General features: G+C 45.6%; 2 protein-coding genes across 12 annotated transcripts in view; both read left to right on the top strand.

Moving 5' to 3' along the window:
* LOC133489512 (adenylate cyclase type 1-like) overlaps positions 1 to 12,314 on the top strand; it is a 33,500-nt gene extending 21,186 nt beyond the window's left edge. Inside the window, exons 10-22 of one of the 11 annotated variants that reach the window (XR_009791951.1) lie at positions 243 to 340; positions 425 to 509; positions 653 to 742; positions 1,535 to 1,797; positions 2,806 to 2,932; positions 4,062 to 4,217; positions 4,291 to 4,437; positions 4,504 to 4,602; positions 5,344 to 5,458; positions 5,547 to 5,671; positions 5,809 to 6,235; positions 6,410 to 6,528; positions 11,456 to 12,314. Coding sequence is in view for 4 of the 11 variants with exons in the window: in XM_061798667.1 (XP_061654651.1) it covers positions 243 to 340; positions 425 to 509; positions 653 to 742; positions 1,535 to 1,797; positions 2,806 to 2,932; positions 4,062 to 4,217; positions 4,291 to 4,437; positions 4,504 to 4,602; positions 5,344 to 5,458; positions 5,547 to 5,671; positions 5,809 to 6,204 (1,701 nt within the window). In the remaining 7 variants the exon portion in view is untranslated. Of the gene's footprint in view, positions 1 to 242; positions 341 to 424; positions 510 to 652; positions 743 to 1,534; positions 1,798 to 2,805; positions 2,933 to 4,061; positions 4,218 to 4,290; positions 4,438 to 4,503; positions 4,603 to 5,343; positions 5,459 to 5,546; positions 5,672 to 5,808; positions 7,596 to 11,455 lie in introns of those variants that run through there. The other 10 variants (XR_009791947.1, XR_009791948.1, XR_009791950.1 and 7 more) reach the window with 10 other exon arrangements.
* A 151-nt stretch (positions 12,315 to 12,465) lies between these two features.
* Positions 12,466 to 16,547, top strand: LOC133489520 (insulin-like growth factor-binding protein 1). Its single transcript, XM_061798692.1, has 4 exons — positions 12,466 to 14,422; positions 14,502 to 14,626; positions 15,591 to 15,719; positions 15,810 to 16,547. Exons 1-4 carry the CDS (start codon positions 14,083 to 14,085, stop codon positions 15,933 to 15,935), a joined length of 720 nt encoding a protein of 239 aa, XP_061654676.1. The 5' UTR covers positions 12,466 to 14,082; the 3' UTR covers positions 15,936 to 16,547.
* Positions 16,548 to 16,810: the final 263 nt, after the last annotated feature.

Here is a 16,810-nt window from a genome sequence, read left to right on the forward strand (position 1 = left end):
GTTGCGACGCTGATGTGTCAATTTTGTGGAATCTCTGTGTCAAGGAGCCCTCTTGTTTTGTGGCCAATCCAAGCGCGTCACTACCAAAAGTCACACGCCGACCATCTTTTTGGGATACCGGTGACAACTTTTGACAGTTGCAAAAGCCGACATTCAAACCAAATCAAATCAAACTCTGCTTGTGTGGAAAAGATGCCAATGGTCAGTACTGAACCCTCTCTGCTCTGTTCGGTACCAAAAAGTACCATCAGGTTCCAGATGAGTACTTCACCAGCGCTGTGGTTCTGTCTCTGATCCTCGCGGCCTTGTGCGGTCTCGTATATCTTGTCATCATCCCGCAGTATGTACTGGAAATATACAGAGCACTACTCTGTCATATTTGTCTTTTTGTTGTGCTGGCTTACCTGTTCTTTGTGTGGTCCAGGGGCACGGTGGTGCCGGTGCTGCTCGTCTTCTGCATCTGTTTCCTGGTGGCGTGCGTCATGTACCTGCATATCACCAGAGTACAGGTATGTGCACATTGTCTACTTCAGTGGCCGGGGGGGGGGAGACTGCGCTTCCTCGCTGAATCGGCTGCCCCCGCGACCTGGAAGAAAAATGGATCGAGGGATGCGTAGATCTGCTGAAATTGTCTCACGCCTTTGTGAATCAGTGCTTTCCCGGGTGCCTGACGATTCAGATTCGCACCGCTCTCTGCATTCTCATCGTGCTCTTAATCTATGCTGTGGCCCAGGCCTGTGTGGTAAGTTTTGTGATGGATATATGGTTACGGTGGCGCCTTGAGATACGAGTGCTCTGACTTGAGAAGGTTTCAGAATACGAGCCATCGTTGGGCCGAATTTTTGTCAACTCGAGAGACACTTCACAATAACCAGCAAGTTGAACCAAAGTTCATCAAAAAAGAGGTTTCAAGCTGTTTAATGCCACTCCCAGTAGAAATGTACAGCCAAACTAAGCATCAAATAAAGAGAATACATGTTGTGTATGTGAAGCAACCCCACGAATCTGCTTGAACGCTAGCTTCGTGCTAACAAACGACCAAACGAATGGAAAATGTCATTGAAATGCTAACAGTTAGCATTGACAGCGCTTTTAGAACCCTTTAACACATTCACTGCCATTGACGGCTGTTGAATTCCGATATCCGTGTTGACACGGAGGAGAAACAGATATTTGAACGCATATCGACAGATAATATCACATTACCCACAGGCGTACAGTATATTCTTCAATAAACTTTCTAATGCTTTACATTCTATTTCATGGTTTTATTGCTCTGTTTTTAGAAAGTATAATATTATAGAGGTGCTATTTTCCTTATTAAAAAACAAAAAGCAATTTTGTTTTCTGGGAGGCTGGAACAGATCAATGGTATTTCCATTCATTTCAATGGGGAAATATGATTTGCGATAAGAGCGCTTTGAGTTAAAGGCAAATGAAACTCCTATCTCGAGGCACCACTGTAACTTGTTTCGGATTTAATTAGATTTGTTTTTATAAAGTGCACACATTTAGTTGATTGCTCTCGATACAGGTGGGCTGCATGCCCCGGATGTGGGGTCCCGCCAAGACCAACAGCTCCACCGTCATCATCGACACGGACGGCGACGTCAACCGCACCGCGGCCGAGCTGCCCTGCGAGGGCGCCCGCTACGCCTTCCTGTCGTGCGCGGTGGGCACGCTGACCCTGGCGCTCTTCCTGCGTGTCTCCTGGCTGCCCAAGATGGCGCTGATGCTCCTGCTGGTGGTGCTCTACATCACCGTGCTGGAGCTCAGCGGTTTTCGCAAGACCGCCGGGTGGGTGAGCCCCCGGGCCCGGCGGGGGCCGCCGACATCGGGCGGGCGGCTCGCCGATCGTGCAAATGGCATGCTAGATGATAGCTGCTTTGATTTTCCATCATTTCTTCAAAAGGAGGTTACGCATAGCCGACATTTTATTTGGGACGTGTCATGTTTCTCTGATCCAGTTAGGAAAACAGATTAGCAGGAGTTAGGGAAGCCTTTACAGTACATCTAAATTGATGTACACTGTGTGTGTGTTCTTCAACAACATACACACACTTCCATTTCCTACGCTTTTGAAGCACATGAACTTTGAATGCATTGTTATGTTGTGCCATATTATGAATCATTCACAGCCAGTCCTCCATGTTGAATTCAGCAGCCGTCAATGGCAGCGAAGAGTTCAATGATCTTGACTCAGCATTCCCATAGTCCCAAAAATGTAAATGTTGAGTTGAAATCACATTGTCTTCATTTTTTTACGCTAAACTTTACACATTAAATAGATGAAGGAAATAGATAATGCTCGCTAATCATCACAACACCAGAACTCAAAATAGAAGTCCCCAGATACAGTACCATGTAAATATGCCCCCTAGAGGTTGTGGGCTGATGTGATTGGACCCTTGATGATTGTTCAAATTGTCCTGCCATGCCATGCCATGCCATGCCATGCCATGCCATGCCATGCCATGCCATGCCATGCCATGCCATCGTTGTTATGTGCCCTTTTCTTTGTTGTGGTTATTTGGAAGTATTTGAACTGAGAAAAATCATATCTCATCTGTCTGGAATTGGATGCACATTTTGTGCCGATCCCATATTGAGAAATTGAAACGGTATAATCTGTCTGTTTTTAGTCCACCATTCACGCAATTAGACAAGGAAATGTTCAAAATAAATCCACATTGTTGTATAACTTAACACGCGTTTGCGTGCGCGTGATCACCTCAAGCCTCCTGTGTAGTTTCTCCTGGGTGGTCCGGCCCCAGTGCTGACTTTGTGCCTTGGTCTCTTCCACAGCGGGGGGTCCTTCCACATCCGGGGCTTTGAGCCCATACTGTCTCTGTTGCTCTTCGTCAGTGCCCTGGCCCTCCACTCCAGGCAGCTTGACCTCAAACTGCGCTTGGACTTCCTCTGGGCGGTGCAGGTCAGCCAGCGTTTCTTCCTCACTGAATGCAATGTTGCGCTGGACGTAAAGTGTTGCTTCAGACATGTCCACGTACAAAGTTTGTATAGAAGCTGCCAGGTGCCTGTTCTTTGGCAACAAGGAGGGTAAGATAAGTTTGTTCTGGCTCCGATTCATCAGGAAAAAAGTGGACAATAATAAAGCTACACGAGCAGTTCAAATGGAAACTCGTACATGTACCGAGGGTCTTTACTGACCCCAACTGGGGACAATGTAAAAGGATGTAGTTGCAGTCGTCTCCAAAAGCGTCAATGATGTTTGGATGATTTTAGCCTGTATACGCCACCGCAATGGAAGCAGTCAGCATGTGATGGAAGTCTACAAAACGTTTTAGCAGTCGGCAATTTCCTCAGAGTACTATTGTCTCAAACGTACTGGGACGCTTGTTATAAGATGTAAATAATAGAAACATTTTTGATACTTACGACAAAAGCGAAAGGCAGCAATAGCTGAAAACGAGCCTCATTCGAAGGTAGAAAAGGATTTCCCTCCAACTATTAGGAATGAACCGGTTAACCGGTGTTGAAATGTCAGAATGAAATTGAGCGCATTGTTCAACATTTTCATTTCCACGCGCCCCTTCTACAACATCCTGCTCGCGAACGCACCGCACCGCCTTTGCCTCGTGGTGGGCAGGTCCCTCCAACGATCGACAACGTTCCTTTTGATATTGAGCGACGCCGTTGAGGGTTTGCTTTCAGTTTTTCTGTCCTCTCGGTTTCGTCAGATATAGGCCAATATATCTGCGAACGCGAGGCTTTTAGTTATTTACATTTGAAAAATAGATTACAACATTTTAATGAAAGACGTTCAACGAAATAATGTTTTGTGTTCTAATTTATGAAATGCTACCTGAAAAAAACTATCTTCTTCTTCTTCTTAGTAGTAGTAGTCGTCGTATTAATATATGGCAATGTATAGAGAACATTTGTTTAGTTGCTGTTTGATGACCTTTTATGAGTATCAGTAGTCCAAGTATTTTCTCTTTGCCTGAAAACAGAAATGAGCAAAAAGCCTCAAAATGTAACTTTGCATCATAGAAGCCCCTTGAATTTCCAGCTGTCAGTGAGTGTCGCATGTTTGGTGACAGGCGGAGGAGGAGAGGGACGGGATGGAAAAAGTCAAACTGGACAACAGGCGGATCCTGTTCAATCTGTTGCCGGCACACGTGGCCCAACACTTCCTGCTGTCCAACCCCAGGAACATGGTGAGCCCAGCTCATAGGCAGGCAGACACACACAAACAGGTAGAACGTCACAACAAGTGGCATGAACAAGCATTACAATGACATGTAATGACTTGTCTTCTTCTTCTTCTAGGATCTGTACTACCAGTCTTACGCGCAAGTAGGCGTCCTGTTTGCGTCCATCCCAAACTTCAACGACTTCTACATCGAGCTGGACGGCAACAACATGGGAGTGGAATGCTTGAGACTCCTCAACGAGATCATCGCAGACTTTGATGAGGTTGAGTTGTTTTTATGATTGACTTGCGGCACGAAGAGATTTGAAACCGCAATGTGCGTCTTCCAGCTCATGGACAAGGAGTGCTACAGAGATATCGAGAAGATCAAGACCATAGGCAGCACGTACATGGCGGCCGTCGGCCTCGTCCCCACCGTCGGAACCGAGGTGAGACGCGCTATTGCGCTAAAATATTTACGCCTCGGGTCTTAGGGCCATATTGTCCCGTGCGCCCAACTGAGGAAAGGCGCGCCGACGTTATTTTCTGCTTTTTTCTCGCTTTTGTGATACTAAACTATCAGCGAGAGCGAGAGACAGGAGTACAAGTGACCTTTTTTATCCTCACGCTAGAGCAGAGTTCATATGACGTTGTAATTAACAGAATAGAAAAGTTGGACAAGTGCAAAGAAATAGTTTTCTAACAAAATGTCTTCCAGCCTCATGGTAACAAACAAAAGCTAACGTGTTGCAGCGATGTTAACCTTTCAGGCAACGGATATTTGAACACAAAACATACCACTACACAGATAATGTAGCAATATGTACAGGCACGTATTCTTTATCCTCTGCCAAGAATCACCGCTGTTACTGTAGCTATTATACTGCCCCCGGGTGGCCAAAGCGCACATACTAGCATGATCAGCACAACGTCTATTGAATTGAAGCAAAACAACTGTTTGCTGTTATGTCATGACTCTGCTTTTCTGACGTACAATATTCTAAACTGCTATTTTTCCTTTGAAAAAACACACAAAGACAAATCGAGCGCGATACCTTTTTCGCTTTGTGTTGTTAGCCAAAATGTAATTTACGAGCAAGCTCGAGTGAAGTGGAAAAAAACCTTTTAGCCATCAGTCGAATGGTGCAAACAGTCAAGCACAAAAATAGCATCCTTTTGTGTCGCTTTAGGCCAAGAAGTCAATTTATGACCACCTGAGCACAATAGCGGACTACGCCATCGAGATGTTTGACGTGTTGGATGAAATCAACTACCAGTCTTATAACGAGTTTGTCTTAAGAGTGGGTACGTCGGCACACCGCCACGAACAGCATAACGGGCAAAGTATGAAAAGTTTTTCAGGTCTGATTTGATTTGTGCCACGCCGGCGCAGGGATCAATGTTGGTCCAGTGGTGGCGGGGGTCATCGGGGCGCGGCGACCCCAGTATGACATCTGGGGGAATACGGTCAACGTGGCCAGTCGCATGGACAGCACGGGAGTACCGGGGAAGATACAGGTGACAAAATCAGCACAATTTTAGCCTTAACACAACTGCAAATTGTACAATAATTTGAACAAAGGGTAACGGCATCTGCGGATATTGATTATTTTTGGAAAATAAGTCTTCGTTGCTCAACTCGTATGCCAACCCAGGTGACGGAGGAGGTCTACCGCCTGCTGAACTCCGACTACGACTTGGTGTGCCGCGGCAAAGTGAGCGTGAAGGGCAAAGGGGAGATGCTGACTTACTTCCTGGAGGGCAAGGTGCAGGGCGTGGGCACGGCCACCACCTCCTCCGTGGTGCGCTCGGCCAGCCTGGCGCGCCGCATCCACTCCTGCGGCAAGACCAGCGTGCCCGCCAACCTGGGCAGCGTCTCCTCGGTCGCCGCCGCCGCCGCCCCCAACAGCCAGCCGACGTGCTTGCCCTCTTCCCGCGTGCCTGCGGTGGGTGAGGAGGAGGAGGAGGAGGAGGAAGAGGAAGAGGAGGATTTAGCTGTGACAGAGATTGAGATTGAGGCTGTGGCGACTGTGGCTGACGCTGCGGTGTAGACGCAAACGCAAGCGAGCGACCTCGGCGAAGGTAAGAAGAGCCAAGATGGAGGCCTTGAGGAGAGCCGCCTGCACGTTTCCTGCGGGTGCCACGCTCGTGCAGGAAATCCAAATTTGCTGGGTTTTCTTTGGTTTGTTTGGTTTTTGAAGGAAATGTCAGCTAGCTGCTTTCCACTCTTTGGACAAACTGTCCTTTTCTTTGCAGGTAAAATCTCCGCAGAGGGGATATTTTCCTCCCCAAAAAAGATCTTTCTAATGATGCCAAGGATGCATTCAATGATTTCAAGCTGTCACAGCGTTTCTTTTTATGGTGCGCCTAAGCATGTGCGTATGTATTTGTGAGTGTGTGTGTGCTTGTGTGACATTTTGAACACTTTTGCTGACACATTTCTAATTAGCAGTGCATGACTTTTTACAAGTTGATAGCCATAGCTACGCTTTCCCCTTCAAGTTTTTCCAATATGGCATCCACCAGATGAGCACTCTCTTGATAACACCGCCAGATAAGCTCAAATGGGTCTTTTCTGCTTGAACAAACTACAGTGGAACCTTTCAAGTCAAATGCAATTCATTGAGGGACGCTTTAGATTTGATTTTACAGAGGATCCCGCATACTCACAGTTCGGCACCTGCGGAATCACCTATTTTCTTTTTTGCTTTTTGTTTCTGCAATTCTTTTTCTTTTGCTTTTTTGGGGAAGAAACTAACCCCGGAATTGCGAAATGGCATTTCATCCCTACTTATTTAAGACTTTTTGGGGTTTGAAAAATAAATAAATAAATATATATATATAGATAATAAGATATAAGATATAATACAAATAAATAATTGATTTTCCATGCAGTTATAATGGGCGTCAATTATCCACGGTATCAAACATTTTTCCTCATTGGAAGTAGTATGGCTAAAACAACAAACTTTCCTAACTGTCATAAAAGTATAAAAATAAGGTAACCCCAGTCAATAAGATGTAATAGCAACTGTATGTTTACCGTCGTGACAGTGCAACTAAGTTTACCCCTGTTGCTAAGAATAATAAGACGTCCAAACACGGACAACGTGATTTACTGTACGTCGTGGTTGCATCTCATTGTTTTACAGTCTTAACTCGTCAAAGTGCGCAAAATAAATGACTCAACTCTTCTATATAATAAGTCATAAAACAATAACAATAATAATGCGCCTTCTTTTGGTATAAGTGTTGCGTGGGGAAAAAAGCCAAAGAAAAAGACAACAAATTCATCCTTTGTGGCCCTTTGCGATGTCATGCGAAACGGGGCTGCAGCTATTGTCGCGGAGAAAGCCAAAGAACAAGCGGAACACGTGCAGAATCGAGCACAAAGGGAAGGAGAAAAAAAAAGAAAAGAACATTTTGCCATTTTGGACTTTTAGAGGTTCCACCGTACCCGTTTCACACTTATTTTACACAGCGGTCCATGACGATTATTGAATGCAGTAAACACACAAGTTGTGCCCTTGACGAACAAAACCTCCAAGTACGGTGGAAACGCACACAACATGGGTAGGCAACCCGCGGCCCGTGGGCCAGATGTGAGCGATTCTGAAAACAGAAGACATTTAATGCTCGCAATATTTCAGAACAAGAAAGATTTGGAGGTCTTTATATCAGGAAAAAAAGGCATTCCCCAAATCTGACGTAGGGTATTGTATAAAGACAGTATTAAAGCACACAACTGCACAATAGCAAATCTACTTTCTAATGTATTTATAACACAAATGGTTATGGAAACATCGGTGCTGTTGGCCCACGTTTTTCCTATAGCTATACAGTGGACCACCCAAAGATTTGCAAATTCACCGACTCGCCAATTTTTATTTTTTATTTTTTTTTGGGTGGGGGGGGGGGGGGGACCTTCTTCTCCATTATTTGCTCAAAAACTAAAGTATTAGCCTATTGAAGTTCTGTAATGTAGCCGCCCCCGCCCCAAAAAAAAAAAAATCCGATTTTTAAAAAAAAATGTCATGGCAAAATACTTTCTACAGTATCAGTTGTACTTTGGGAGAACACAAAATACTGTCCTAAATATGAATACTAATGAATGAATAAATAATGTAAGAAAGTTGTACATGTAGATCAGCGCTTTTGATAGTGTTGAGGCCAGCAGAGAAGGACTTTGAATCGGTTTTTGGGGAGTGTCAATTCATGGCGTCGTTTCGCTGTTCACGGTTGGGCTCGGTCCCCCGTCCCCCCCGCGACTCGCGGTGGTCCACCGTATCTTGGGCGTATAGCCTCCAATCTGCATCTGTGTACATCCGTCATGTTTCCGCCTTACTCCACGGCAAGCTTATCAGTGTTTGCAACCTGCCTTTTTACATAGATTCTCTTTGATATGCAGGTCATACGGTTTTACGTCGTTGTTTGTAAATAGCCAAACAAAGCTATGATACATCTTGTACAGTGTAAAGATGGTTTATTGAATATTTTGTAATAAAGACAATATTGGTGTATAAAATAATGATTAGGCCTACGGGTTCGTGAAGGCGAAGCCAATTTTTGTTGCCTTGCTCAAGAGCACCTTGACAATTTGTCAGCAAACAGACTAGTATCTCTCGACCGACTAGTGGCCCTCTTCGAGACCGGATGAGCTACTGCCGCCCCAAAACGTGGCCGAGAACTTCATGTCAGTAGTCAGTAGTCTTGCTCATGTTGCATAATACAGCCCTTTCCGAAAATGTCCATAGACATCTGCACTATTTGAGCGCAAATGGTGGAGCAACATATGAAGACAGATAATATAATACTCACAGGGATCTATTATTTATCTTCCGCGCGGAACAGCTCATATTACAGAGGAGCTGTGACCGTCTCCATGTACCGTATAGCCATGTGCGTATTATACCGCCACCAGAAGCGGCATCTCAACGCCCATTCGGCAAAAAATGCATCTTTTTAAAGTATTTCTTTACATTCTATATCATTTTTCTCACTGTGTTTTTCTGAAGTACACTATATTCGAGGGATACTTTTCATATCTATAAAAAAACAACAACAAAAAAACACATTACAACAAACCTTTTTTTTTCAGGAGGTTGGAACAGATTCTGGGCATTTCAATTCATTTGAATGGGGAAAGATGATTTGAGACAAGCGCGGTCACGTAACAAACTCAAATCGTATCTCAAGGCACCACTGTATTTATGAATAATAATAATATAACAAAAAAGAATTCATCATAATAATCATGTAAATTGAGGTTTTATCATGAAATATCGAACGTTAAACCGTCAAAGCTTGAAGAGCAAAAATGAAAAGCATTGAGAGAGAGAGAGAAGCAACTTTGAACGTTTGGCCTGTGGCAGCGAAGAAACCGTGTAAACCGTCACTTGCACAATCGTCACCGTGACTCACCTTAAAAACAAACGATGACCTCACAGAAAAAAAAAAGTTGTTTCAGGATGCCGCTGAAGTACACACACACGCGCGGTGAAGCAACGAGGGGGAATCTGAGGTCAACGACAGTTCACAAACAACCCCCCGCCCCCTCTACCCAATGTAACCTGCTTACTGGCATGTATGCAAGCCTTCAGCACACCATGAATCCTCTTTCATCAATAGAACGTTCATTCATTTGACACTTACGCTTGCTGATTCTGTTACGCGATGACAGAAAGAGGCAGCGTCGAAGGATCACGGATCACGGGCCGCGCACGGGTCATGAACCTTACGTTGCACACCCCTGCCTTCAATTATTGTCCGCATGAATTACAAATGATTCTGATTTTTCAAATTAAGGAAGACTTTAATTGGTTCTTTGGATTGTGCAATACAGTAAATATATTTTCATTTCATTTCAGATTATTGTTTAGGCTGTATTATTTGGATTTTGGTTTTTTTCACTCTTAAATGGAGCATCGTGTTTTGTCCCCCCCGAAACACACACACACACACAGTCCAGTTTCCTTGTGTCCCCACCTGCTTGTCATTAAGCTCCACACTTGACATGAATCAGTCATCAAGCGCCACGTCGCTGACGACAGCCAAAACGCAAACGCAAACGCCCACAATGGACTTGCAAATACAACATGTGAGGTTTGACTTTTTTCTTTTTTTTTTAAAAAAAACAATCTCTATATCAGTGTTTCCCAACCTCTATTGAGCCTCGTTACATATTTTACATTAGAACAAATCTCCCAGCGCACATGTGTCACAAAAAAGTGGATTCGCAGATTGTGTACCTTCTACTAATTAGTGGATTGAATGGTTCTGCATGTTGCAGTAAAGATAGATGAACAAAGATATATTATTCCATACATTTGGTGGAATCATTTTTTAACCAGTTAAGTGAGCTTGGATCATTTCCTGTCTGCCACGGCGCTGCGGTTGGGAATCACTGCGCTCTAACACGTCTGCACTGCAATATGTTTAAGAAACATTCCAACTTCCGATCGATTAACGCATGTCTCGCCAAGATCATCCTGACTGATTGTGCAGGTGGCTTATGATTTTGTGTGTGTGGTTTGCTGTAGCGCTCATTTTGACTACACCAAACTCTATAAAAATAAGTCAGAAAACACATGCTCATTCCCCCCCCCCCCCCTCGTCATTTGTGGGGGTCTCAGACATTTATTTTATTTGTTTTTTTAATTATTGGAATGCCCTCGTATGTGATCAAGGATGACAGTCGGCGATGCGCTTCAGTGGCTTTATTACCACCACGAGTGCTAACGGAGTGCACATTCGTTCAAGAATGGCTAACCGGCTCCAGCTTGCACCCGAGCACTCCGCACGCAGACGCCCTGAGCTCAAGCTGGAATGTCCCTTGGCGCTTTCATCTGGAATGTCCCTTGGCGCTTTCATCTTTGCTGACGTCCCAGCTGCCAATCACCAGGCCCGCCCTAAACAGCCCTCACTGAGAGTTCCGATATTACGCAATGTACGTGGCCCACTTTAACAGTGCACACCACACGCGCACGTGCAGATATTTAAATGTCGCTTTGTTCTTTTAGCTGAAATGTTCTTTTGCTGACATCACAACCGCCAATCACCAGGCTTGGCCACACTCAGTTCCAGATATTGCAGAGCAATTGGACATTTCTGTTTAGAGAAGGCCAAATGAAGTTAATTTCTCAAGGCTATAGTGCACTTTTGGGTCGCCCAAAAGACGGATTATCCCTAACCCTTTCTGACTTTGCTGGCTGATTTTGACTAGAGTGGCTTGAAAGTAAATGAGGAGCCCTGGAGTGCAAAATCTGCCAATTGTTCCTGACTGTAGCTTTAATTTCCAAACAGTTTACAATCACCCCAAACAGCGCCGATCGCCGGAGGTGACGAGAGCCACGCGCCAGAACGAGACGAGATGTTTGGAAGTGACGAGGAGGACGACGTCCCTCTGAAGGTTCTCCGGCCCATGCGGATGTCTCGCTCCTTCGGCGAGATCCCTTCGTGGCTGCTGACGTCCACCCGGTGTCACGCAGAATCGGCGCAACTGGAATCGTCGCAGTTGGCCGAGAGGAGCGCAGCGAGCGAGCGAAGGCTAAGCAGTAGAATGACGGCCAGTTTTTGCTCTTGGGAACAATTCCCACCGCCACTGACCAACAAGAAGCGCAAGAAGAGGAAGAGGAGGAGGAGGAGGAAGAGGTTATCCTCACTGCAAAAAATGGTAAAAACAAATAAGTCAAGTATTAGAATCTGAATACAGTGGAAGGTCATTTAGATTATAGATTAAGTGGAAATAATCCATTCCTGGGTCAAATTGTTCACATGAGAAAACCTTTTCAAATGTAAAAGGGATTTTTTTTTTTTTTTTTTTTCAGGTAACATTTTTACGTTCTTAACTGTGGAAAACAAAGTACCGCTATAGAAATAAACTAAAACTCATCACGAGTTCATTTGTTCCAGGCTCAAGCTGTTACTTGTCCGGGAAATAGTTTGTCATATTTTAACATTTGTAGCTGTAAGAATATGGAGAATTCATCAATGGTGTGTACCTTTGTAAGTTGTTCTAACATTTGGTTCTCACTAACTTTTGCAGTTTCTGCAGTTCCCCCAGTGGCTGGTGAATGTGATGGTCAACATTGAGGAGGCCAAATCACACCAGCTGCTGATTGAGTGAACGGCAACCATGTGCAAGTGTGCCCCCCCCCCCCCCGTCCCATTAAACATTTAAAAGAATGATCAATACATTCATCATCTCTTTGCTGAAAGTGTCACCGATTTGGGTTTTAGCTCTCCGTAATGCTATAAAATACCACAAGATGGTGCCAAATCCCTGGCAAATAGAAAATAGTTGGTGTCAAGGAAGTCAGTGATAGATTGTCCTTTGTATGGTGGGGAGGAGCTAAGTTTAGCCGGGGTATTTAGCAGAATTTGCAGAGAGTCTTCATCGCATGCGTATATTTTTGCTCTTTTGCACGCCGATTAGGAAGCTCGTGTAAACGGCCGCAAAGAGCGTTACTTCAAACTCCCGTTACGCAAAACTGTTCTGACTTGAAGCTACTTTTAAGCGTGATGTTGAAGAGGACTTTGAAATGCGATACATCGGTTTGTCCGCCATACTGGATGTGGCACATGAAGGAATGCAAGTCAATGAAATTGCTCTCGATTGTCACAAATAACATGTGAAGTTGCACACATTTGATCAACTTTGCAATGGTCTATTACTGTGATTGTTTGTTTGTTGTTGTTGTTGTAGTAGTAGTACCAGGGAAACCGTATGAAGAGAAAGACAGCAGATGTAGTCATTTTTTGTTTAGTTTCAAGAGTCGTGGCGGTAGCAACGAGAAGCTTGCCGAGCCGCACGAGAGCGACGGTAATATGACATTTCCGAACAGAGTGAGCACCGTGGTCGGCGTGGACTTCCAGGTAACTGACGCGCTCGCCTTGTTCGTGTAAACCTTCTTAGTCGTCCTTATTGTGTTCTTTATGAAAATGACAATATAGATGCCGGAATGACGGACTGCAGTATCGGTTGCTATCGACGGCTTTCACGAGTAGCCGGTCCGGTCCCTTGAAATAAGGCCGGGACCCGGTACCGGTCGTCGCCTGTCCCTTGCTGTGCGCCTTGAGATTTTTGTTCCGATGTGCAGTACAATATGTGCCTTGGCCCAGTAAACATCGGGGAACATTGGTCTCATGTCAGGTGCTGCACATTTGAGAAGAGCTTTTCTTGACCTATTTTGGAAATCGGGTCAGCCATGATTCATTGGGTCAGTGGGTTTCAGTGCCCAAAACCCGGCTCACCCGATTGGCTGGAAGCTCATTGATTTGACTCGGGGGCAGGTCAAAGTAAATGCTCTATTGTCATCTGGAAGACCTTTGCTTTTTTGTAACGTAACGTAACGTACGTCAACGTACAAGTGAAGCCGAGGCCGTTGTGTGTATTGTCACGTTCCGCCAATACTACACTGAAGGAAAGGAGCAATTAGCGTGGGCTGTCTCCACACAAACATGTTATGATTCTCGAGGGCTTATGCAATCCAAAGAGGGGATGTGTCTCGTGGCCTTGTTTGTCTCCCTTTCCTGATAAGATGAACCTTCACCGAAGAGGCCGCCGCAACGGAACGGCTCGCGCGTGTCAAAACGGTGAACGGAAAACCAAACATGTTATTCACTCCTGCATCGAAAGCTCTTCCGGCCGAGTGTGCTTTCAGTCATCGATGAGCGAACGCGCCCCAGCGAGCGAGCCGAGCGGCCGAGCTTGTTTTGATGTCCAATCGCTCTGCGTTCCAAAGTCAATATTGATCCCAGACCCTGTGAACCTTCAACCGCGCACGTCCGGCGGGGTCAACCTACTGTTTACTGCGGCCGTGTCACAAATATTTTATGTCCGTAGGCGGCGTGTCGATCATTAACCCTCCCCGGAGGCATAAATACGGCCGCAGAGGGAGACGGCCGTAGGAAAAGTGCAAAGAGTTAACATGTGGGGATTACACGAGAAGATGATGCTGGTGACCCTTGCGGTTTTGGCGGCGGCGGCGGCGGCGGGGTCGTCCCCGGTGGCGGGACCCGAGCCCATCCGCTGCGCCCCCTGCACCCAGGAGAAGCTGAGCGAGTGTCCCGCCGTCCCGGCCGGCTGCGGCCAGGTTCTGAGGGAGCCGGGCTGCGGCTGCTGCGTGGCCTGCGCCCTGGAGAGGGGGAGCGCCTGCGGGGTCCACACGGCCCACTGCGCCCGCGGCCTGCGCTGCTTGCCCGGGCCCGGCGAGGCCAGGCCTCTCCGTGCCCTCACCCGGGGACAGGGGGTCTGCACCGAAGACCAAGGTAGAGTCAGCGCCGCATCCATGTGTCACGTTTCGCTCCCGTGGAAAATGTAAACGCTCAATGAAGCGTCGGTGTTCAGAGGATGCCGAAGACGACCGCGGCTCGCTGCAGTACGCGCTGGGCTTGCCCGCCCGAGACGCTGACGACGCCCAGGACGGCATCAAGGCCAAAGTCAACGCCATCCGGAACCAACTGGTGCAGGAGGTGAGCCCGCAGCTCAATTTTGAATGACACTAACCCTAACCCAATGGAAGGGTTCAAATGTATTTTCCCAAAACGATGCTCATATCCCTGAGTGGAAAAATCCCTTCAGCCTTCAAACTAGTTTGCCGTTTTATTTCCTTGATGGAAAATTCCATGTAGTGATTAAAACTGGCATCAATATATTCTTGAATGATTGAATGATTTGCTTGTAAAAATATATTTGTTACAATTCTTCAATATTTAGGGTTGTACATTTTTTATTTGAATCCTTTCACGGCATTCCGTTTCGTGATTACAATTTTTTTTGAAATAAATATTTGGAATCCCACAATGGAAAATGGGGATATGAAATTCAACAATTGTGTATTTGCATCCTTCCATTTAGTGATTCAAATGAATTTATTATACTCATTTAATGGACAATTCAATCTCGTGATTAAAATGAGTAAAAGTAACTTAAATCCTTTCACTAATTTCATTCCCTCAATCAAACATTGTATTTCGCGATTGAAATCGGTATTAAAAATGTTAACGTTAATTAGTTTGAATCCATGGATGTCAAATTCAATTCAGCGATTAAAAGAAGTAGACATTTTTACATGAATTCGAATCTCGATGGAAAAATAATATTCCGAATGTGAATACATTTACTCATTTGAATTCCTTAATGGGAAATTCCATAAACCTTTGTTGGATTGGACAAAAGAAATAAAGCTCCCACATCTGCTTGTTTACAGTGGAATCAAACTTCTCATTCTCATTTTACAGCAGCAAAGTGGACGATAGCGTCACTCGAGAATAACTAAATCAAAGAACGCCACGTGATGCACACATCAGCCAATCGGTGAAGCTTGTGCAGCGGCGTACGTTCAATGGATGCGGACAGCGGCGAGAATAGTCAGCGGCGTATATGAAGCGAAAAGAGCGGGCGAGCGAGCTGACGGTCGATTGTTCTGCCGCACAGGGTCCTTGCCACATTGCGCTTCACGCCGCCCTGGACGCCATCGCCAGCTCCCGGCAGAACCTCGGCGAGAAGTTCACCACTTTCTACCTCCCCAACTGCGACAAGCACGGCTTCTACAAGGCCAAGCAGGTGAGGGGCCACAAAGGTGTCGCCCGCCCGGCGTCGCCCGGCGTCGCCCGGCGCCTCCCTTCACGTTCTTTGTCCTTGTCCTTCGTCAAGTGCGAGTCATCCCTGGCGGGCCCTCCCGCTCGCTGCTGGTGCGTCTCGGCCTGGAACGGCAAGATCATCCCCGGAGCCGGCGACATCCCCGGTGACTCCGAGTGCCACCAGGAAGTCACTCACTGAAGCGAGACAAATGATCCGCAAGCGCACACAGGAGGACACCTTCCTCCCTTCACGGAGTCAAATTGTAAATTATTTTATTTATTCCTGACAAGTCTTTTTTTTTGTTTGGTTTGTTTTTTCCGAAACGTTTTCGCTTTTTCCATTGTAAATAGGGCAACACTGTATACATTTGTATTTCTGACTAAATAACTCCATTCCTCAAAAACCACAGCTCTGCAACCTCTGCCAAGCCGCATTTCAGGGCCTTCCTTTTTTTTTTTCTCCTTCAATTCATTCACATCGACACAGCCGCTCATTCATGCAAAATGTTGACATTGTCTGCACGCATCTTCATTTCCTCAATGGGGGGGGATACTTAAAGTACCGCAAGTATGTGTATGCTGGTCAAGCACAAACATATCAGGGCTCATCCGAGCTTCTACATTTGTCTACCTCTGCAGTTAGCCAGCCCTTTTTCCACTTCTTTTTCACAGGCTCGCTGCCTTTTACACACATTCCAGCATTTATTCTCATATTTATTATCATGTATCATTCCTGTGTTGATTCTTTTGTAATGGAGGATTGCTGTGCAGCACTTCTATTTATGTCAAATACACAGCTTTGGGAAAAGCCGCGTATGTGATTGTGTTGGCTTCACGCACAAACCCCGAGAAGGGATTCTAACACATTCAAGAATTGTTTTAACATACACAACATACATGGTTTCAGAGTGCCTTTATTAGGTCAAAATAGACCTCTGAGGCTTGCCTTGTATTGTACATGCAAACTACATAGTTCCCTCAAGCAGGGTTTCCCCCCCAAAAAAAGACCTGTTTTCCCGTAACATGGACATACGCTGTACATAAGCCACTGCTAATGAAATTGAATAGAAACAT

Source organism: Phyllopteryx taeniolatus, chromosome 14 (genome assembly GCF_024500385.1).
Source record: "Phyllopteryx taeniolatus isolate TA_2022b chromosome 14, UOR_Ptae_1.2, whole genome shotgun sequence".
In the NCBI taxonomy this organism is placed as follows: Eukaryota; Metazoa; Chordata; class Actinopteri; order Syngnathiformes; family Syngnathidae; genus Phyllopteryx; species Phyllopteryx taeniolatus.